Raw genomic sequence first — 21,585 nt, forward strand, 5'->3', positions numbered from 1 at the left:
CTTGGAGACTGTCGGGTGGAGGCCGTCGAACAGGCCCACAGCCTCTGACTCAGTAATGCCCCATACGGGGCCCCAAAATAACACCACCACGTGCACAGTGGTTTAGGTTGAAGCGGTGGGTTCCCGACAGTGGGGCCCTGGAAGCAGCCCCAGGGCCCTGCAGGAGACCCCAGGTCCTCTCGGTTAATCGGCGAATCGTGGGGGAGGCGGTGAGCCCCCGGACGCGGGAGGCGGACGCAGACGTGACTGCCGGTGTGGGCAGAAGACACACGGCATCGGCTCCGCTGTGTCACGGCAGGAGCAGGCCGGGGAGGGGCACGAGGGACACGAGGGACAGGACGGGGTCCCCCCCCACACTTGCGCCCAGCGTTTGACGCTGCTGCGCGGCGGCCTCAGGAACGAGCGAGGGGGCTGCAGAATCCCCACCCCGAGTTCCCCGCGAGCACGGAAGGCAGGGGCGGGGTGCCGGGGGCGGGCAGCGCGGGGCGCGGGCACGGCTGGGTCCGCGGCCCCCGGGGTCGTGGGGGCGGCTGAGGGGCTGCGGCGGGAGCGGGGCGCCCACCGCCGACGGCTGCACACCCACCCCCGGGTGACCCGGACGCGGGCGGCCCCGAGGAGCGGGGTGCTGCAGGGGTGGGGGCCGGGCCGGGCCCCCGCGCTCTCGGCGCCCCCCGCCCCTCTGCTGCCCCCCAGCTCCCCCGCCCCGTCCCGCGCTCGGCCGAACTACTGGTCCCGGCGTGCCCCGGGGCGGCGCGGCGCAGCGGCGCGTGCGCGGCGGGCGGCCGTTGGCTGGGGCGGCGGCTGCGCGGTCGCGGCGCGGTGAGGTCTGCGGGCGCTGGCAAATCGGGCCCAGGATGTAGAGCTGGCGGAGCCTGACGGCGCGTCTGACGCGGCGCTGGGTGGGGTAGAGAGTAGGGGGCGGTAGTCGGGGGTGGTGGGAGAAGGAGGAGGCGGCGGCGAATCACTTATAAATGGCGCCGAAGCAGGACCCGAAGCCCAAATTCCAGGAGGGTGAGTCCGGGCGGTCGGGGAGAGGCGGCGGGCGGCGCGGGAGCGGGCAGGGGGCGGCCGGGGGGCGGTGGGGCCGGGGAGCCACGCGGGCCGCGGCCGGGGGGCGCGGGCAGGGGCTTTGTGCGGAAGGCGCATTGCGGCTGCGGCGGGCGAGGGCGCGGGCGCGGCGCGGGCGGGGAGGCCGGGGAGCGCCGGGCGCCTCGGGGAAAGCGGGCGCGGGGGCCGCCCATTGTGGGGAGGCGGCGGTCGCGCCATGGCGGCGGCGGGGAGCTGATGTGGCGTGGGGGAGGGGCGGCCGCGCGCGGCGGGTGGGGTACCCGCCAGGCCCGGGACGGCCCCCCGGCCGGCGCCCCCGCCCGCCTCGGCCTGAGGGGACTGGGGGCGCCCGGGATTGGGGGGCGGCGGCCTGGCCGGGGTGGGGGCGCCTGGCGGGGCCCCCGCGCGGGAGGAGCGCGCTGCTGCGAAATGGCCGCTGCGAGGATGTCGCGCCATCATGGCCGCCGGCGCCCGGCGTTCGCGCGCGCAGCGCCCCCTCCCGGCGGCCGCGCGGGGGCTTTGTGCGGCGGGCATCGGCGGGCGTCCTCGGCGCGGGCACGCGCCCGGGCGGCGCGGCCTCGGAGGTGTCGCGGGCGGGCAGGGACCGAGAGTGTGTAGCCGAGCGGTCCTCCCCTCGCCGTGTGTCCGGCTTTCCGTAGAGCGAGCGGCGGCGCCGGGGGCCCGGGGGGCGCGGTGCCCTCGCTCCCACCTGGAAGGCCCGCCGCCGCCCCCGTGGGTCCGCCTGCCCTGTCAGCCGGACGGCGCGGGCGGTGCGCACGGTTCGGGTCGGGAGGCTCGGAAGGGAGGTTTTCTGAGAACAGACGAAACTGAGTATTTCGGGTACGATCCCCGCAAGCCCCGCGCGCGCTCTCGTAGCCCCGCGCCGCGGTGTGGGTCCCGCTCCCGGTGACCTCGGCGTCGCGGCGGCAGTGGGATTGGCTCGGGTGGAACGGCAGGTGCGGAGCCCCCACCCCCGGGGCATGACGTCATCGCCCGCGTGTCCGCACCGCGGTCTCGGCGTCTGCTCCCTCGCTGACCCGTGTGCTCCGGGCTCGCCAGCCCGTCGGGGGCCACGGCGCGGAAGGGGGCGCTCGAAGCGGGTGGCCGGGTCCGGAGCAGTCCCAGAGGGCTTTCTGGAGGAAGCGCTTTAGTCGTCAACGAGAGGGGTGGTGGGGACGTAGTAGGGGGCGACGGCGCAGGGCCCGAGTGCTGCGGGAGCCGGGACTGCGCGGGCCGGAAGCCGCTGGCGTTGGCGCTCGGCCGCTCCTGCCGTGTGTCCGCGGCCGGGCTCGGAGCGCGGGTGCCTGCAGGGACGCGGGCAGGAGGGCCTTGGACGCTGCGCAACGCCTGCGCTTCTGTGATGGTGGCAGCGTGGTCGGACGCTCTTTCCCGGCCGGGGCACTTGGACGTTTTCCTCCTGCGGTGACGGCTCCGCTGTGAGCAGGCCCCGAGGGCCGCCGGTGTGCACCGGGCCGCATCCTCGCCTGGGAGTTCTGTGACGGCGGGGAGTGACCGGCGGGCTGGCCTGCTGGTGGTAGCCCAGACCAGTGGGAGCAAGGGGGCATGGGAACCTCGTCGGCCCTGCCGGGGGGGAGCCTGGACAGAGGACCTTGGTCTTGGGAGCGGAGCAGGGCTTTCCAGGCCGCATCTGACCCCATGGTCCACTTTTCTGCCCCGCTGCAGTTCTGTCCCCTTTACCGAGCGCGGGCTGTGGGCGTCTGTTCTCCTGGCTCACCGGCCTCCTGATCGCTGCGCGTGGGTCAGGAGGAGCGGGTCTGGTAGCTAGAATGGAGGTCGGAAGGGCCTTGGCCTCCGTGCAGTTGTCTTTGGCAGAAGGCAGTTTTCAGGGGTCTCTAGTATTTGTTTTTAAGCAGGCTCCATGTCCAGCGTGGAGCCCACGGTGGGCCTCGATCCCGCGGCGCTGAAGTCATGAGCTGAGCTGAGATCAAGAGCTGGGTGCTTGACCAGCCGGCACCCCGGTGCCCTTCACCAGTGTCTGAACTGCAGCGGGGCGGGGAGGTTAGGGGACGGAGTCCTGCTCTCTGGTGCTGCCGTTGGCGCTGCACCTTGTCTATATCCCAGGGTCTCACTCCCGGCAGCAGCCGGAAGTGTCCAGGGATGGCTCCAGCCGGACACTCTCCTGAGCTCTGGACTTGGTCCCCAGCTGCTTACTGGAGGGCTCCGTTTTGGACGGCTGCAGCCGTCGTCACGGAGTCCGAAACCGAAACGGGTGTAAGCCGCCTACCTTCATTTCCTGTTCAGGTTAGTGCCCCCAGCCGCCTGGATGCCAGTTGGAACCTGTTGCGTTTGCTTGCTTGTCCTCACTCCTCACTGCTTTTGGTTCAGACCATCTCTCTCACCACGGAGTCTGGGGAGGGGTCCTTGACGGGTCTCCCTGCCTGGGGTCTCCACGGGAGGCTCTGCATAGGCCCAGCAGCCTCTGGCGGGGTCTTCAAGGGGATCACTGCGCAAGAGTGACGTGGGGAGCTTTGATGAGCCTTCCTGGGTGCTGGCTCCGGTGATAGGCCTCTGGGAAAGCTGGAGCATCTGCAGCTTTAAAAATCCCAAGAGAGTGTTGGGCAGATTGGGGAATCCTTCTGACAGGATCAAGTCCCGATTTCATGACGCGGCGGCGCGTAAGGCGCTCGGCGATCTGATTTCTACTCTTCTGCGTGCGCTCTGTGCCCCAGTGGGGTGTTGCCTTGTCCCGTCTCTGCTTTTGCATCAGCTGTTTCTGTGGCAGCTCCTCTCTAGCTCCTGTTGCCTGTGAGGGTGAAAGGAAATGGCGCAGAGCGTGCAGACCGTTGCTCTCCACTTACAGACCCTGTTCCAGCAGTGCCTCGGTAGGAATGTGAGAGACCGCGCGCCGTATGTCCAAAGTGAACATACCGATTTGCTTTAGGAGAACTTAGGTTGGAGGTTTGTAAGTTGCCAGTTTATTTATATAAAAAGGTTTTTTTAAATTCTTTTTTTAAAAAGATTTGATTTATTATTTGTCGAGAGAGAGCATGCGCACACACAAGCCGGCAGAGGTGCAGACAGAGGCAGAGAGGGAGAAGCAGGCTCCCCGCTGAGCAGAGAGCCCGATGTGGGGCTCGATCCCAGGACCCTGAGATCATGACCTGAGCTGAAGGCAGTGGCTTAACCACTGAGCCACCCAGGCACCCCTAGAGATTTTTTTTAAGATTTAAAAAATTTTTTTGGCAGAGTGAGAGAGAGAACTACACTCAGGGGGAGTGGGAGAGGGAGAAGCAGGCCTCCTGCTGAGCAGGGAGCCTCATGTAGGGCTGGATCCTAGGACCCCGGGATCATGACTTGAGCCACCCAGGTGCCCCAGTTGTCAGTCTTTTTAAAAAGTAGCAGTAATCTTTTAAAATGGTGAAAACTTTATTGCCCTGTGATTTCTTAAGAGTTGAGCTAGGAGCACCTGGGTGGCTTCAGTGGGCTAAGCATCTGATTTTGGCTCAGGTCATGATGTCAGGTTTCTGGGATCAGCCCCTGTCAGGCTCCTCACTCATCATTCAGCAGGGAGTCTGCTTCTTCCTCTCCCTCTGCCCTTCCCTCTCACTCCTGCTTGTTCTCTTAAATAAAAACAAAATCTTTTAAAAAAAAGTGGGGGGGGCGCCTGGGTGGCTCAGTGGGTTAAAGCCTCTGCCTTCAGCTCAGGTCATGATCTTAGGGTCCTGGGATCGAGCCCGCATCAGGCTCTCTGCTCAGCGGGGCATCTGCTTTCTCCTCTCTCTCCGCCTGCCTCTGCCTACTTGTGGTTTCTGTCTGTCAAATAAATAAATATAATCTTTAAAAACAAAACAAAAAACCAAACTCAAACCCTGCCGAAAGGTAGATATTATAGAATTTTATTGGCTTAGCCGGGAGATAGATGATTTGATGATCTAAGACGATTGACATTCCGGTCGTTTTTTGCTCTTTACAGTGCGTGCTAAGGTGCTTGTTTCGTGGGGCACGGCTGAGGTCGGAGCTGAAGTGTTCGTCTGTACGTGGCCGTGCTCCCGGTTTTGTGAGCAGTATGTGCGAGTACGGGTGTGATGGCTCTCATGCGTGACCCTTAGCTACGAAGAGAAATTACAATTAACTCAGCATTTTTTTCTTCACTTTTCCAGGTGAGCGAGTGCTGTGCTTTCATGGGCCTCTTCTTTATGAAGCGAAGGTATGACGCCTGTTTTCCTTTGAGAAGTTGGCTGAGCTGACTGATGACCTGACTCTCGAGCCTCAGATTGCAGGGTTCCGTGGGAAGACAGGTAGTGGCCGTTTTCACAGATGAGTAGTTCCTAGAGTCTGGCATCTTCTCTCGCTCGCTGAGTGGGTCAGACGCGGCACTGCCGTCTTGCGGCCCGCTGAAGGCCCAGCAGCTGCAGGAGCATTTGAGGGAAAAGGTAAAAGACTGGTTTTTTGTGGGAGCGGGTTGCACCGTGTAGGTAGTGACTCGTGAGAAAGTGCTGCGCGGTTGGCATAGGGTGGAGGTGTGGAACACAGAGTGAGCCTGAGCTGGTTGCCCATGCCAGGATCAGTGTAGACGTTCCGCGTGTGAGAACGCCTGACTTCCTGGTTGGGGTGTCTGTCAGAGTGTGAATCCCAGGGGTTTCCTTTCCTCTGTGCCAGTGGTGCGCTCCTCTTGTCGAAACCGGTTTTACGTTCCCCCGGAGGTCAACGAGATGAGACCTTCCCCAGTGAAAAGCGTTGCTAGTGTTCTATTCCGGTAACTTATACGTGGGGTGTGACGGTTGGTAACGCTTGTTTTTAAGAACGGTGTACAGGATGCGCAGCATTGAGTTCAGCGCGGTTTCCCAGCATCCGTGCTGAGCATGTGGGCGTGAAAGTGGCCCTAACAGTCTCGAAGGGCCCTTGGGACCGGATGATAACCACTTGCACTGTTTTTCCTCCGTTTCGAATATGTAGATGAGATGTGTGTTTTTAAAGTTCTGAAATGGCGGAATTTGGATTCATGGAGAATCTGGTAACTTTATGTGCGTGAGCATCTCAGTGATGTCACACTGACCGTTTGTAAGTACGTTGTGAGCTCTGTTGGTCATTTCTGTCCCTGAGTATCACTTTTGTTGTGTTAGCTCCACTGACCCGGCCAGTTTTTCCCTCTGGCAGCAGAAACTCCAGTGAACAATGTCTAAATGGCTGTAGGACTAGCTTAGCTGTCCCCGTTCTCTTGGTTTGCCCAAGATAGAGACTCCGTCCCGAGCGGGTAGGGATTGCTCGTCCGGGTTAATAACTTCGCTCTCGTGCATGCTGGTGGCTTGGTGCTTTTAAGAACATGAAATGGTTTTCATCTGTCACCTCGCTGGTTGCTCATACCCTGCCGTGAAACAGTTCGTTGTCTCGTAAGTTAATGACACCTTTAACAGTACGGGGTGCCTGACGTGCTTGAGCTGGATTTGTTTTTGACACGCGGGACGCTTCTGACTGGTGTCCGTGGAGAAAGTGCAGACACGGCTTCCGTGAGCTGTTCTGGGAGAGCGAATCGAGCCACTGATGTGAGGGTCAGGGTGGCCCCTTCTGACGGGTTCTCTGCGCTGCTGGACCGGCTCCGGCAGCTGGTGGCTGTGAGGCGGTTGTATGACTCGTCTGTGCATGAGACGCTCCAACACTGGTCGTGACCGGCACATCGTGTCCTCGTTCTTGGCCACGGAGCTTGAGTGGCGTGTCTGAAAGATTACATAACCCGAAAAGCGCACCAGATGGTCGTCATCTTCTTCAAAACCTATTTCTGAGTGAATTCTTTCTTTTTTATTTCAGTGTGTAAAGGTTGCCATAAAGGACAAACAAGTGAAATACTTTATACATTACAGTGGTTGGAATAAAAAGTGAGTATTAGCATTAGACCTTTAAAAGCAATGTTTTCCTCCTAACAAGGTAGCTTGTGTCGTGTGCGCCACGAACCCAAGCCCTCAATTCTCGTATGGTTTTAGCGTGACCCGTGTGTGAGGATGAAGACAGTAATGGATTTTAGGCTGCAGAGCCATTTTAAGTTCTTCGGATTATGTCTCGTGCTGTAGTATAATGTCTAGTAATAGTCAACCAACTACTTTTTTCCCTGGTTTTGGTACATTTTAGGACAGTTTGTGTTTTTTGCCTTCACATAAACTCATTTACTAATTGCAGACCGTTAACTCCGACCTAGTTGGATTTTTTTGCTTAAAAAAGGAAAAAGGATAAGGTTGATTGATGAGGAAGTAATGACCAATCTATGTTCTGAACTTTGACAACATAAATGTTGGCAGAGAAGGATTTCATGTGTTTACTTTCTAGAATATGGTTTAATAAAGATACAGAAATTTAATTACAGAACCTAATTTTTCACCTTGAAGAGTGAGACTTTCTTTTTTTTTAAGGAGTGGCATATGGATTCGCTACCAGGAGCGGAAAGTAGACTGAACGTGTTCTAGAATGTCTAGCCAGCGGTGCTCTCTTTTTCAGCGATGACTCTTTCTCCTGGGGACCCACAAGTCTCACATCTAATAATTTACTCATTTTTGGTTTTCGACATTGAAGTCTGTAATTTTTACTATGAGAGGTTTTAAATTACTTTTATTGGTGGTGTTTTGTCCTTCAAAGATTGCCAGAAAGTAGTTCTCCTGGGGGTTGTTTCCCAGCAGCTCTGAAGGTTCTGTATCGCGTAGCCGCGTCCTGGCGCCTGGTCCCCTGCCTGAGCTGTCGGACGCCGTGAGCGCTTGCTGCTGTGGACAGAGCTTCTCTCTGACTCTCACCGGCCCTGTGACTTTGGTCTTGTTTAGGTGACCCAGCCCAGTTTTTATTTCTTAGGAAAATTTTTCACAGAATGCTTTTAGCCAAGAAGAAATACCAGACCCTTCACTTTTCTTCCATTAGTACAGTTGTAGAAACGTAGAAATCTAAAATGTGTGAAAGCCCATTCCTTGTGATTTTTCCCCCCACTTAGAAATCAAGCTATTTCTAATAATGACAGATAGGATTTTAAATAATAAATTGGGAAAACCATGGAAAAAATTACCCTTCTGTTTTGTAGAAGTAAACTGGTTTTATCAAAAAAATTTTTTTTTATTTTTTAATTTTTTAAGAGATTTTAACTGACAGACACAGCAAGAGAGGGAAGATAAGCGGTAGGGAGAGGGAGAAGCAGGCTTCCCGCTGAGCAGGGAGCCCAGTGCGGGACTCGATCCCAGGACTCTGGGATCATGACCTGAGCCGAAGACAGACCCTTAAGGACTGAGCCACCCAGGCGCCCCGTAAACTATGATTTTAAGTGTGATTCCTAATATCTGAATTATTTCTAATATGCAGGAAGTTCATCGTATGGCTCCTGGTGCGTATTGTAGCTTTCCGTATTGAGAAAATATTTAAACTGTGCTTCAGTCTTGTATTAGATTCATTATACAGGCGGGCGCTCTGTCAGTGTCGGGTACAGCTGAGAGCGTTACAGTACAGAAAGACTCTCCGTCCTCTCCACACAGTAGAATATCTCATTCCTGCCTGTCATGTGGGAAAATTAAAGTCTATCCAGAAAATCAAAGAAAAACCGCAAATTCATGGCACAGATTTGCTCCCTATCTATTTACACTTGTAAATAATTGTTTTAAGATTTCACCTGAATAGCTGTGAACACACAGGTTTTGTGCTTAACTCTTTTTTTTTTTTTTTTTTAAAGATTTTATTTATTTATTTGACCGACAGAGATCACAAGCAGGCAGAGAGGCAGGCGGAGAGAGAGGAGGAAGCAGGCTTCCCGCTGAGCAGAGAGCCCGATGTGGGGCTCGATCCCAAGACCCTGGGATCATGACCCGAGCCGAAGGCAGAGGCCCCAACCCACTGAGCCACCCAGGCGCCCTTGTGCTTAACTCTTTTATGTACAATATTTTGTGTAAAAATTACAGGTAGATTTGTATAGCTTAAAGACTGGTGTTTTGAGTGGCATTTGTAGTTTATAAGAAATTTTGAAAGTGCCCAGTGCTTGTATTTCCTGATTCTGCAGTTTCAAGATAATGTTTTTTCCTTTGTTAGAATTCAGTAACACAAGTAAATGATAGGCCGTGTAGATTTGTTTTCAGCTAATTTTGTATGCTGATTCCTTGGAAGAAGAACTTAAAAATGGCACTAAACATCGGAGATCTCTAGTATCTCTTAGGTGTATTGAGGATATTAATGAACAAAGGTGTATTTTTTTGTAGGTGATTTGGAATATAGGTCAGTGTGCATAATTGTGGAAATCTGATCTCAGTATTTAGAGAAGCCTTTAAATAAGCCCATTCTGAAATGGGGAAGAGTTACGCAAATGCCCAACAAGTGTGTTAGGTTTCTATTTAGTACTGTGTGAGTAATGCCCCAGATCACTGGAATTGTGGGAATTAGTGACAAGCTACCTTTAGAAAATTCTGAACTTAGGCTTGTGACTTAGGAAAATTTTGAACGTCTGGCCTTCAGTTACTGCCCTAGTAGTGATGTTCCTCAGAGCAAAAGGGATTTCATCTTCCTGTGGTTCAGCAAGGGTTTTCAGCTTCTGACACATAAAGGAAACTCAGGAATTGATTTGTTTTTTGTTATTTTTTAATTTTTAAACTTTTTTTTTTTTTAAGTAAATACTGTGCCCAGTATGGGGCTTGAACTCAGGACCTGGAGATCAAGAGTTGCATGCTCTGCTGACTGAGCCAGCCAGGCCCTCCTTGATTTGGTTTTTAGATCCAAGTGTTTATTTAGATCTATTTTGTATTACAGTGGGAAGGGATTTTCAGTGGTCTAAAATGGAACTTTGTGGTAAATAAAGATTGACAGCTCCCCTTAATTTAGAGAGAGTGGAAATGGAGAAAAGTAGATGTGTAAGTAAAAGTAAGATTCTCATTTTGAAAATGGTTTGTCAAATACCTTACTTCAGAAAGTCATGCAGCAGAAACCCAGTCTCCAGATTGGAGTTTTTTAAACTTTAGTAACTATATACATATTTTCAGAAGCACAATATATTACAGAAATAATATATTTCTAAATTTTCAAAGACCTTATTGGAACTTGTTGACACAGACATTTAAATATTCCATTTGTAAATAAATCTTAATAAAGCTTAAGCTAAATTCTGCACCTAGTTACTGAGATTACTTTGTACTGTGCTGTCTGTATCAGAAGTGCTGTGAGGCCCAGGCGCTCTGAGAAAGCTTTGAAGACACGTGAGGATATTGTAGCCCTTTTTCCTGTTCCTGAAGGAGCTCCCTCAGTACACCACCCCCTCCTGACCTCTAGGTAAATGCATGTTTTAAAGTTTTCTCTAGGAAATCATGTTGAGGATTGCACTTTAATTACTTATTCTCCTTTGGCTATCTTATGTAAGAGGTCAGGGGGGGAAATGATTCAGTACAAGATTCTGCTTTGAAATACATCTGATTGTGTCACTAAAGGAGCTCCCTCGGCAGGAGGAAAGAATCACTTTGCATGACTAGTTCAGCGTTCCCTACGAAATGCCTTGTTTCTGATTTCCCCCTTGGAGGAAAACTGCATCAGAAATCTTGAAGGAGTTTTTCTAAGTGCCAGAATGCTGAAGCAACTAGATTTTTTTTTTCTTTGAAGGATTTTATTTATTTATTTGACAGAAAAATATCACAAGTAGGCAGAGAGGCAGGCAGGGAGGTGGGTGGGATGGGGTAGGGGATGCGGGAGGGAGGCAGGCAGGCTCCCTGCTGAGCAGAGAGCCAGGTGCGGGGCTTGATCTCAGGACCCCGGGGAATCTGAGCAGAAGGCAGAGGCTTAACCCATTGAGCCACCCAGGCGCCCCTAGATTTTTTTTTTTTTTTTTAAGATTTTATTTATTTGAGAGGGATCACAAGCAGGGGGAGCGGCAGGCAGAGGGAGATGGAGAAGCAGACCCCCACTGAACACCGATGCGGGACTCAATCCCAGGTCCCTGGGATCATGACCTGAGCCGAAGGTAGATGCTTCACTGACTGAATCACCCAGATGCCCACAACTAGATACTTTTAAAGAGTGGTTGGTTCTCCCTTTTGATGTTGGAAGCTATCTTTCTGGTTAGGTCTTGGAAGTTAGTGCCTGCATTTGTGAGTGAAGGTTGAGGATGGTGTAGTCTGATAAACTGTTGGGTAATGGTTTAATCTTCGGACTTGGCGGAGCTGGTCCGGATGGTGTTTGAGTGCGCTAGACCTGATCATGTTCCTGACCAGCCTTGAGTGTGTCTCACATGTCAGACTCCCGTGTTACATGTCCTGTTTAATTTTTATAACCGTTCCATAAAGGTCGGTACAGTTACACCCATTTTACAGGTGATGAAAGGAATGCATAGCTAGTTTTGTAACTTTGCTGTTATGTTCCATATTACTAGCTTTTGACAGACTCTTTCTCTTTTTTGGGAGTTAAAATTCTTCAGGATCTCTTTACTCTGTACAGGTAGTTGCTTAGGGACTCTCCTGTTAAGTTCCATGCTCCTAAGTCATTTGAAGAAGGGTTTGAATAATGTGTTTTTGTAATTCATCTGGCAGCTACGGTTTGGAATGCGGCTTTGAGGGTATGAAATGTTTCCTTCCTTTACAGAACAGATACTCATTTGAGAATGGATTTGTAGTCTTAGTAAATTAAATGTCATCAGAGAAATCCAAAGTCTTACCCCTTGGATCTCTAAAAAGCAATTGGAGGACAAAGTCTGAATAGCGGTAAAAATAACTGGGAATGGTAACCTCACTTTTGTCTATTTCAGTTGGGATGAATGGGTTCCAGAAAGCAGAGTGCTCAAGTATGTGGATACCAACCTGCAGAAACAGCGGGAACTCCAAAAAGCCAACCAGTAAGTTTGTTTTGTAGCATGAGAATGAGGAGAAATGTCTATAAGTTAATTTTGGAAAATGGAATGAACAGTAGAAATTATGTTGGCCTCTTGCCTACAAAATGATTGTTGGTACCTGTCAGCTGCTGTGTTGGGGCTTTAAACTTCAAGCGATCAGAAGCCTTTCCTAGAGAAAGGAAGTCGATACCCGTCATTTCTTGAGTCTGTCCATAGTGGTCGATAGAAAACAGCAGGATGTTGTTGGGAATTCCTGTGGTTGCAAACTCACGTGATCTTAGCTCTTGGGCTATGTGGGAGTTACACTTGGGAAGGGGGCGTGGGACCTCAGTTTGCATATAAATTTCAAATGGAATCAAGCTGGGACAATTTATTTTCCACATAAGTTCTCACTTAATGACAACCGTTGAAATTATTTTTGAAGGGAGCAGTATGCAGAGGGGAAGATGAGAGGGGCTGCCCCGGGAAAGAAGACATCTGGTCTGCAACAGAAGAATGTTGAAGTGTAAGAAGCTCTGTCTTTGTTTCAATTTTGCGTATAATTCTACAAGTGAAATTCAGACTCGGTACTTACCATGTGTTAGGGTTTATTGAACGTGGAAACTGGAACATTTTAACTTGAAAACGCCAGGATATGCTGGATGAACCTCATTTTAGACATAGAAGATAGGAAGTTACCTTTTTATTTTTTTTTAAAGATTTTATTTATTTATTTGACAGAGATCACAAGCAGGCAGGGAGGCAGGCAGAGAGAGAGGAGGAAGCAGGCTCCCTGCTGAGCAGAGAGCCCAATGCGGGGCTCGATCCCAGGACGCCGGGATCATGACCCGAGCTGAAGGCAGATGCCCAACCCACTGAGCCACCCAGGCGCCCCCAGTTACTCTTTAACCACTGAGCCACCCAGACGCCCCCCCAGTTACTCTTTAAATTGAATCTAACAGCTAGTATTTTGACTCTATAGTACATAGTCATGGGTTAGAGAAAGGACCACAAACAACACCAGCAGTTTGCTGTAGGAAATGGGTTCCATAGTTGGAGAAACTGGCTTGTTTAATTAACGTAAGCAAGAAGGTTGAAGCAAGAATGTCTCTGAGTCTTTATTGCTGTGATTCACTGAAGTGTAGTTTATAGATTTCAGAGTTAGGGTTAGTTGTCAGTGTTTTTTCTTTAATTTTGTGGTATAGAACGAGTGGGTAAGGAATGAACCTGTCAGAGCTCTAGGTTTCTTTTGGTCCCTCCATGTTCTTGACACATATCCGTAAAAGTTCATGGTTTAATCTGACCCAGAAATACTGTCCCAACAAGTACTTGTGTTCCAGAAATTAAACTTGGGGAAACAGGAAAAAAAACCCTGTACTTTTGGATGGCCAGACTTTTGTGCTTACACGTGAACATAAAGTGAATTTGAGTTGTTAAGTGAACCCCATGCTCTAAATTAGATCAGTACAGTTAGTAACATTTATAAATGTTTTTTAAAGCGGAAGAGTCAGCATCCTGTAGTGTTCTGGTTTGGTTCCTGGTTTCCTTATACTCTATTATAAATAGTCATGTATGAAATTAAAATGAGTAATTTGCTGTTTGCTAGTTTGTAAATGGGTAGGAGTTAAGTTGCAATTTGAGATGATGACCAAGAGGAAGGAGAGAAGCTTCATTCTGTGCAGGGGAAGAGCGGAGGAGGGAATATCCGGTTGAGAGGAGGACAGGGCGACGGGCTGGTGAGGCCGGGACGCACACGTGTGTCACAGAGCTCACGGGGATACTTGAACTTGCGGAACTGTGGGTAGAACTTGTTCTTATAAACTACATAACATATGCAGTGGATTTGTAAATTAATACTATCCTTGGAGTCTGCCAGCATGGTTTGGTTTATTTTTGTACTCTGTGGAGGGAGGTGTGCATGTAGCCAGCCCTCCGTGAAAGTTGTCGTCTGAGCAGGGAGCGGTTCACAGCCTGGTCTCACCCTCCAAGGTGGTATTTCTCTGTGAACTTAAACCTGGTCAAAGGGAACTTCTACTAGCAGTAATCACTTTTTTTTTCTTTCTCTTTTCTCCCATTCTCCTTTTAGGAAAACCAAAAAGAACAAACAGAAAGGTAAGAATATTAAATTTGTTAAAATTCATTATTTTATCTTTATAACATTTGCAGTTTGAAATTAGTGTTAAATGTTAAAGTTTACAGAGTTTTCAGAGTAAGCGTGTGTTTGTTGGTCATGTCAAAGCTGAGTCACAGCAGCATTCTCGAGTCCGTACATCGTAGTGTGGTCCTAAGGGACTAGAGACCCAGCTCTGATACTGTTTTTACCATGGAGGAACCTGTGGCATGTTTAGTCTTGATTGAGAAGATAATTTTTTTTTAATAAATGTAAGATATTGTGACAAGTGGCCTTACGCTAGATGTTTGGTAGAACTGTTTGTGAGCTGTTTGTGGTGGGACTGTAGTTCTCTGCGGCAGATCTGAGTAACTCCTGTGTAATGGGCAGGAGGGAACCCTGGGGGTTCAGACTGTTTTCCTTACGAGTTTCTCCTCTATTAAGCTAAAAATCTCCCCCCTTCTCCCAAACCTGTGCAGCACCTGGAAATGGGGATGGCGGCAGCACCAGTGAGACCCCGCCGCCACCTCGCAAGAAGAGGGCCCGCGTGGACCCCACTGTGGAGAGCGTGAGTAGTGCCTTACCTTCGTAAGTCGCGTGTTAGTGTAGTACTTTGTGCAGTAAACGAGCAGAGCTTGAGTTTTCATGAGTTTAGAATTCCTGTGAGTGATAAAATCATTCCTGATTTCCAAAGTTATGAATTTGGAAGTAGGGCTTTAATTTTAATGTAACAGTTTTACATTTCTGACGTCGAGGTTAGGAAACGGATGTACTTAGAGTGGCGCGTTCTCAGAATAGACACCTTCATGGCGGTTATTAAAGACATCATTAGGAGTCAGTACGTTTAATTTTATGTATGAAGTTGAAGGTGGTCATATTTGGAGCAGTCCTTGGATATCGACAATAGATGGGAAATACTTGTGAATGTATATATGGCTTGGAACACAAATACGAAAGTACCATGCGAGAGTGCGCCAAGTGCGAGCGCGCACTTGCAGAAGAGAAAGTGCTCTGACGAAGTGGTGCCTTCGCACGAAGAGGCACCGAGTAGACCCATTTACCTGTGAGGGCGAGATGCTTTCCTCCCAGCGGCTTAGCGGTCGGGCTTTTCATTTATGAATTTCTGAACGGCAGCTCCGCAGTCCGTCTGGGTACCTTAGTGGGGCCTCTAAAGGTGGAAAAAAGCCCTGAATTGTAGTTTGTGTTCATGGGAAAAAGTAAATATATAATGCCGTTCCCTTTTCTGTCCAGGAGGAAACCTTCATGAACAGAGTCGAAGTGAAAGTGAAGATTCCCGAGGAGCTCAAACCGTGGCTTGTCGATGACTGGGACTTAATTACCCGACAAAAACAGGTACCTTGAAAGCGACTCAGATTGTCATCTGTAGATGTCCTTGACAGTGTGGAAAACAGTTTTGAGAAAAAAATTGTACAGACTTGACTGTTGAGGGGATGTGTCCGATGAGCATTACCGTAATTCCGAGACTGAACGGTGTGATGACCAGAAGCCATCACTTGCAAAGGAGTAAAACCGAGTACATGCGTAGAAGTCCCATGAGTGTGCAATGAGAAAGGGCGGCCAGAGCTCCATTTTGGTGGTTGCTGGGGTCGGAAATCATTCTGAAAATTGATAAAGAAGAAGCCCATGTTTCCTGTTCTGTCATTGAAGATGGGATTCCGTCGCATGGTGTTGCTCCTAGCGGCACGTACCAGGAAGCGCGTAATGCCTCCTGCGAGGTGTTCATGGCTCCCTTCAGTTCAAGGAACCCGACTCTCCTCCAGCTCCAGGTCTGAGGACTAGTGTGAAGGAAATAGGGGCATTAGGGTGTACGGGTGTGACCTAGACAGCTGCTGTAACCATCAAATCCAGAACGAGGAGCCATGTTCTTAGAACAGATGGCGTGGGCAGGGATGGGGCGAGAAGTGTGACTGCTTGGGGCTCAGGTTAGACGACAACGGATGGACTTGGTTTGGTTCTTGAGCTGAACCGTTAGATTCAAACCTTGGCCTCACCAGTTACCTAGCTCGGACGGGTTCCTCAGCCCTTCTGTGCTCTGTGCTCCACCTCCCACGACTGACGTGATGAGGATGAAAAGCGATTTCGCGTGTGCTTCCAGCGGGGTCTGGTGCGTCACCCACAGAGTAAATCATGTCAGTGTCAGGGAGGTGCGTTTCTGCATTTCTCTGTGGCACATTCCATGGACTGAATGGCAGGAAAGTGTGTCCAGCAGATGACCGGCCTTTAGAGCCATGATAGCTCGTACGGCAGCCGCTGGTCCCACTTGGCTACGTACTTGAAAGGACTAAAACAAGATTTTTATTAGTTCCTCAGCCACATTAGCCCATGTTGTAAGTGCCGAACAGTGCCATTTCCTATTTCATAACTGTTAGGTGGTCTTTTGTTGCATCAAAGCTTTTCAGTGTAATTTTTCTTTAAAAAAAAAAAAAAAAAAGCCACTGTGTTATTCAAGTGTTGTTTTGTTTTCGTAGCTCTTTTATCTTCCCGCCAAGAAGAATGTGGATTCTATTCTAGAGGATTATGCAAATTACAAGAAATCTCGAGGAAACACAGATAATAAGTAAGAATACATAAATTTTTTAAGTATACACAGAGATATTTTCCTTTTAAGTATTTTTATTTCCAAATAAATCCTCTGAAATGGCCACTTATTCTTAGAAACAGTGCCATCAGAAACCAGCAAAGTAGCATTTCATTGCTTTGATGTGGAGTTTGGTTGGCAAATACTTTCTGTATGGGCCAGACAGTAAATGTTTCAGGTAAAATTGAAGCCGTTATGTATGAGCACATACATAACCATGTAAAATACAGTTGCTTGAGAATGTTTTTTAAAAACCGTTCTTTACTCGAGGGCTGTAGTTTGCTTACCACTGGTTTATTTTGGGAATTGATTTTTCTTGTTCTTTTGTTTAAATCCCTTTAAAAAATTTTGTTAGTTAAAAGTTCATTGCCGGGGCGCCTGGGTGGCTTAGTGGGTTAAGCCGCTGCCTTTGGCTCAGGTCATGATCTCAGAGTCCTGGGATCGAGCCCCGCATCGGGCTCTCTGCTCAGCGGGGAGCCTGCTTCCCTTCCTCTGTCTCTGCCTGCCTCTCTGCCTGCTTGTGATCTCTCTGTCAAATAAATACATAAAATCTTTAAAAAAAAAAAAAGTTCATTGTCGTTAGTTCAACCTTCAGTTCTAGTCCCTTGCTCTTAACACTGGTTGAATTAATCCCCATTTTTCAATTCTTTTCAGTGACTTTTTTAAAGATTTTATCTATTTATTTGACAGAGATCACAAGTAGGCCCGAGGGGGGGTGGCGCGGGCAGGAAGCAGGCTCCCCGCTGAGCAGAGAGCCTGACGCGGGCCTCGATCCCAGGACTCCGAAATCATGACCTGAGGCGAAGGCAGAGGCTCAGGCGCCACCCAGACGCCCCACAATGACCTACTTTGAAAGTAAACATTTTTATCCTGTGTCAGGGAGTATGCGGTTAATGAGGTTGTGGCCGGGATAAAGGAATATTTCAACGTGATGCTGGGCACTCAGCTCCTGTACAAATTTGAGAGACCACAGTACGCCGAGATCCTTGCCGACCACCCGGACGCGCCCATGTCCCAGGTGTATGGGGCACCGCATCTACTGAGATTATTTGGTAAGGTCCTGTTGAGGAAAAAAAAATTTACTTTTTATACTTTGGTTTTTTATTTTTTTATCTTTTTTTTCTAAAGTTTTTATTTGAGAGTAACAAGTGGTGGGGAGGGGCAGAAGGAAGGAAGAGAGCACAAGAGAGAAGCAGACTCCCTGCCAAGCAGAGAGCCCGATGCGGGGCTCGATCCCAGGACCCTGGGATCGAGACCTGAGCTGAAGGCAGAGGCTTTAACCCAATGAGCCACCCAGGCGCCCCTGTCCTTGGGGTTTTTAATATTTTTGTCTTTTGTAATTGACATCAAGGGGTAACAGAAAATAACATAGAACATTCCATTTCAGTCGAACTTTTTATCTAAAACGTTACCTAATTTGTTTAAAAGTGAAGAGTTTCTAAAATCACGTATTTTAAAGGAATCAGTGATGGCAGTTGTTGCCCACATCATAAAAACGGTGCTGCTAGTGCTGTCTCTTGTGTAACCTTGACTACGTTATCTTGTTTACCCAGTACGGATCGGAGCGATGTTGGCCTATACTCCTCTGGATGAGAAGAGCCTTGCATTGTTGCTAAATTATCTTCATGATTTCCTAAAGTAAGTGTGAGGACATGCTTGAAATTAAAAACAGAGTTAGCGCAGCGCACCGGAGATCACTGGTCTGTCGGCACTGTAGATGGGACGAGCGAGGACCGCGTGTGCAGCGCGGGAGCGGGAGGAGAGTGCCGCTGCGGACCGCCGCGGGTGCTGCAGTGGCGTCTGACGGGAACGGCTCGCTAGGAGGCTTCTGGAAGGAGACAAAATGGGATGCACACTTAAGTCACAGACCAGAATTCTAGATGAGTCGGAAGCATAAATCTAAAATGGAAACTATTAAGATAATGATGGGAAAAATGATAATATTTTCATTATTTTTAGAGTGAGAAAGTGCTTTCTAAATAAACAATAGAGGGAATAAACATTTTGACTGTGATTAAAAGTAGTGATACAGAAAGAAGTAGTAACACGGAAGAGTTGTGATGACAGTGAGTAAAGCAGGGACAGCCGGTACAGTGGGCTCCCAAAGCAGTGGCCGCTTGGTGGCCTCCCGAAAGTGTGTGCAGGCTCCACGGTCGGGGTCTCTGTCGTGCTGGCTGACATGAACCGGACCGCAGAGCTGGGCAAGAGGGCAGTTCTGCTCCCAGCGGCTTTCTGGAGGGCGTCTCAGCAGTGCCTGTTAAAAGTTCTCACGTGCCTCCCTCGGGCCAGAGCTGACGCCGTAGGTACGTGAAAGCAGACAGATTTCCCGACGCATGCAGCTGTGAGACACACGTGTACAGCAGTGTGTTCTCCACAGCCAGGCCGCTGCTAAAGGCTGCAGCTCTAAGTGTCCCAGTGGGGACGCTGTCCACGCTGTGGCAGCTGAAAACAGCCACGCTGCGGGAACAGTGGGGGTGTGAGTCCCCTCTTTGCGGAGAAGCATTTGTACTCTTTGGAAAAGATCTAGAAAAGTGTGGATCCTACCAAATGTTGGATTTGTTCCTGGGCACCATTCTGGGAGGAAAGGTTGCAGTGGTCGGTTTCTGCTTTTGTTTCCGTATTTGAATTTTCTTAGAGTGATAACCCCGTGTTTTCTGATCTCAAGACTGCGGCACGTGCCTGGAGAGGGATGTGGCGTTCGAGTCCTCACCCTTCTGATGAGGAGGGTCCCCGCTGCCCGGACTGGCTGTGAGCTCCTACAGTGTCACGCCACCGACCCTCAGCGCAGGGCCCGTTTCGGTTTTTGTGGCGGTTGCAGTTTCTGAATCTGTATTTCATACAATGAGTTTGAAAGAGCTAAAGAAAACACTGCCGGTTCCTTCAGGGTGCAGCGTCTGCGCCCTGGACACAGCCCCAGCTCTCAGGGCGTCTTGTGAAGACAGCTGCTCTTGACTGTCCCGAAGGGCAGTGACTGGGCTTCTCGTCCTCACTCCCCACTGTCCGGTGGGTGTGACCCCGTGTGTCTGAGTTGGGGTGACCGCTGCTTTACCGCCAGGCTGCCTTTATTTTAGTCTCTTCAGAGAAACGGTTCGGTGCCGCGTCTGTGCCGTGATTTAGATCGAGGTAGGCTTCTCCTTCGTTTCTGTAATGACTCCTGTTTTGTTTTTAGATACCTGGCAAAGAATTCGGCCGCCTTGTTTAGTGCCAGCGATTACGAAGTGGCGCCCCCCGAGTACCACCGGAAGGCCGTGTGAGGCCGGCGGCCCGCGCTTCGTCTGGATCTCTGTAAACACAGTTTGTTTAGTCCTTCTCTTGTACAAATGATGTACTTTGAAAATGTTAGTGTACAACAGAGTTGATGTTTGTTTTCTGTTTGACCTTAAACAGAGAAAAATAAAAGGGGTTATAGCTCCTTTTTTCTTTTCTTTTTTTTTTTTTTCATTTCAAAGTTGCTACCAGTGTATTCAGTGACGGACAACGGAGAGACATACTGTAGCCTGTTCTATTGCCTAGTCGACAAAGCTGCTTCGAATGCTGGTGGTTCTCTTCCTTTGACACTACGCACTTTTGTAATATGTGTTGATGCTCTATGACAGATGCTCCGATTCCTAGTGCCAAAGGTTCACTTCAGTGTATATAACTGAACGCGCTCGTCCGTTTGTGCTTTTTTTTTATGGTGCTTCAAGTAAAGAGCCCGTCCTTCGCAGGCCATCCATGTTGTTCTTAGGCATTTTATCTTCGCTCAGATTGTTGAAGAATGGTGGCTTGTTTCATGGTTTTTGTATTTGTGTCTGATGCACGTTTTAACATAATAGACGCAATGCATTGTGTAGCTACAGTTTTCTGGAAAAGTCAATCTTTTAGGAATTGTTTTTCAGATCCTCAATAAATTTTTTCTTTAAATTTCAAAGAGCAATGTGCTTGTGTGGATGCATTTTGAAACCTTTTCGTGTCTAGACAATGATTTTTCAGGTAGATGTGTCATCTTCTGGTTTGGCCTTTATGGAAGGAGGTGGGTGTCTTCAGCATCAGCCCCTCATCCTCTCATCCTTGGCAGCTGGCTCCCGAGTCGTGGCCGAGTACTCAGAGACCCACAGGACTGTTTCTCTACTTTTCCCAGACGGTTCCTATACTGCTGTGACCCCTGGTTGTCTCATTATTTTAACATGTTTACATCAACACAGTGCCTGAAATCCAGGGTTTTCCTTTTCTTTTTCCTTTTTTTAAAGATTTTATTTATTTATCTGACAGAGATCACAAGTAGGCAGAGAGGCAGAGAGAGAGGAGGAAGCAGGCTCCCTGCTGAGCAGAGAGCCCGATGTGGGGCTCGATCCCAGGACCCTGAGATCATGACCTGAGCCGAAGGCAGAGGCTTAACCCACCGAGCCACCCAGGCGCCCCCAGGGTTTTCTTAACTATTCATTAACCTGTCCCCTCCCGTGTGTAAGAGAGCATTGACAGGTTTGCTCGATGATACTGAGGCAGTAATCTTTTCTGGATGGTAGGTGTATTCAGTGTCCGTGAGTAGGTTTGCGTCCAGTAGTGTTCTTGGTGCGGCTCTGGAGCGGGACGCGCAGGAGTGAGGGGAGCTGGAGTAGGACGTAGTCGGGGTGGTCCTGAGCGGACGCTTCTACTGCACTGATGTTTACCAAAAAATGAAATTGGATTAATGTTAAAGTCTTTATTCGAAGTATAATTGGCATAAAACATTAGTTTTACACGTGCAACATAATGATTCTGTATTTGTGTTTATTACACAATGACCATCCATCATGATGGGAGGTTATATCGACTTCTTTTTTTTTTTAAAGATTTTATTTATTTAGAATTTTCTTTTAGGGGCGCCTGGGTGGCTCAGTGGGTTAAGCCTCTGTCTTCGGCTCAGGTCATGATCCCGGGGTCCTGGGTTCGAGCCCCGCATCGGGCTCTCTGCTCAGCGGGGAGCCTGCTTCCTCCTCTCTCTCTGCCTGCCTCTCTGCTTACTTGTGATTTCTCTCTGTCAAATAAATAAATAAAATCTTTAAAAAAAAAAAAAAGAATTTTTTTTTTAAGATTTTATTCATTTACTTG

General features: G+C 49.6%; 1 protein-coding gene across 3 annotated transcripts; it reads left to right on the forward strand.

Annotated features, from left to right (window-relative positions):
- The first annotated feature begins 793 nt into the window (after window positions 1-793).
- Window positions 794-20,425, forward strand: MORF4L1 (mortality factor 4 like 1). Of its 3 annotated transcripts, none has more exons than XM_047735909.1 (13): window positions 794-1,011; window positions 5,169-5,215; window positions 6,814-6,881; window positions 10,165-10,281; window positions 11,744-11,830; window positions 12,252-12,332; window positions 13,893-13,918; window positions 14,396-14,484; window positions 15,168-15,269; window positions 16,406-16,494; window positions 17,395-17,567; window positions 18,069-18,153; window positions 19,685-20,425. In XM_047735909.1, the coding sequence occupies exons 1-13, from the start codon at window positions 972-974 to the stop codon at window positions 19,767-19,769; spliced, it is 1,089 nt and encodes a 362-aa protein (XP_047591865.1). In that variant the 5' UTR covers window positions 794-971; the 3' UTR covers window positions 19,770-20,425. The 3 variants fall into 3 exon arrangements, with proteins under 3 accessions (XP_047591865.1, XP_047591866.1, XP_047591867.1); XM_047735910.1 differs by having other exon boundaries at window positions 10,168-10,281; XM_047735911.1 differs by lacking the exon at window positions 10,165-10,281 and having other exon boundaries at window positions 799-1,011.
- The last annotated feature ends 1,160 nt before the right edge of the window (window positions 20,426-21,585 follow it).

This window comes from Lutra lutra, chromosome 7 (genome assembly GCF_902655055.1).
Source record: "Lutra lutra chromosome 7, mLutLut1.2, whole genome shotgun sequence".
NCBI classification, from domain to species: Eukaryota; Metazoa; Chordata; class Mammalia; order Carnivora; family Mustelidae; genus Lutra; species Lutra lutra.

Excerpts from the sequence above, each read along its gene's own strand:
- MORF4L1 (XM_047735909.1), top strand. The coding sequence starts at position 972 with ATGGCGCCGAAGCAGGACCCGAAGCCCAAATTCCAGGAGG. Across the intron at positions 12,333-13,892 it reads CAACAGAAGAATGTTGAAGT|GAAAACCAAAAAGAACAAAC; the intron begins GTAAGAAGCTCT and ends TTCTCCTTTTAG. Across the intron at positions 15,270-16,405 it reads TAATTACCCGACAAAAACAG|CTCTTTTATCTTCCCGCCAA; the intron begins GTACCTTGAAAG and ends TTGTTTTCGTAG.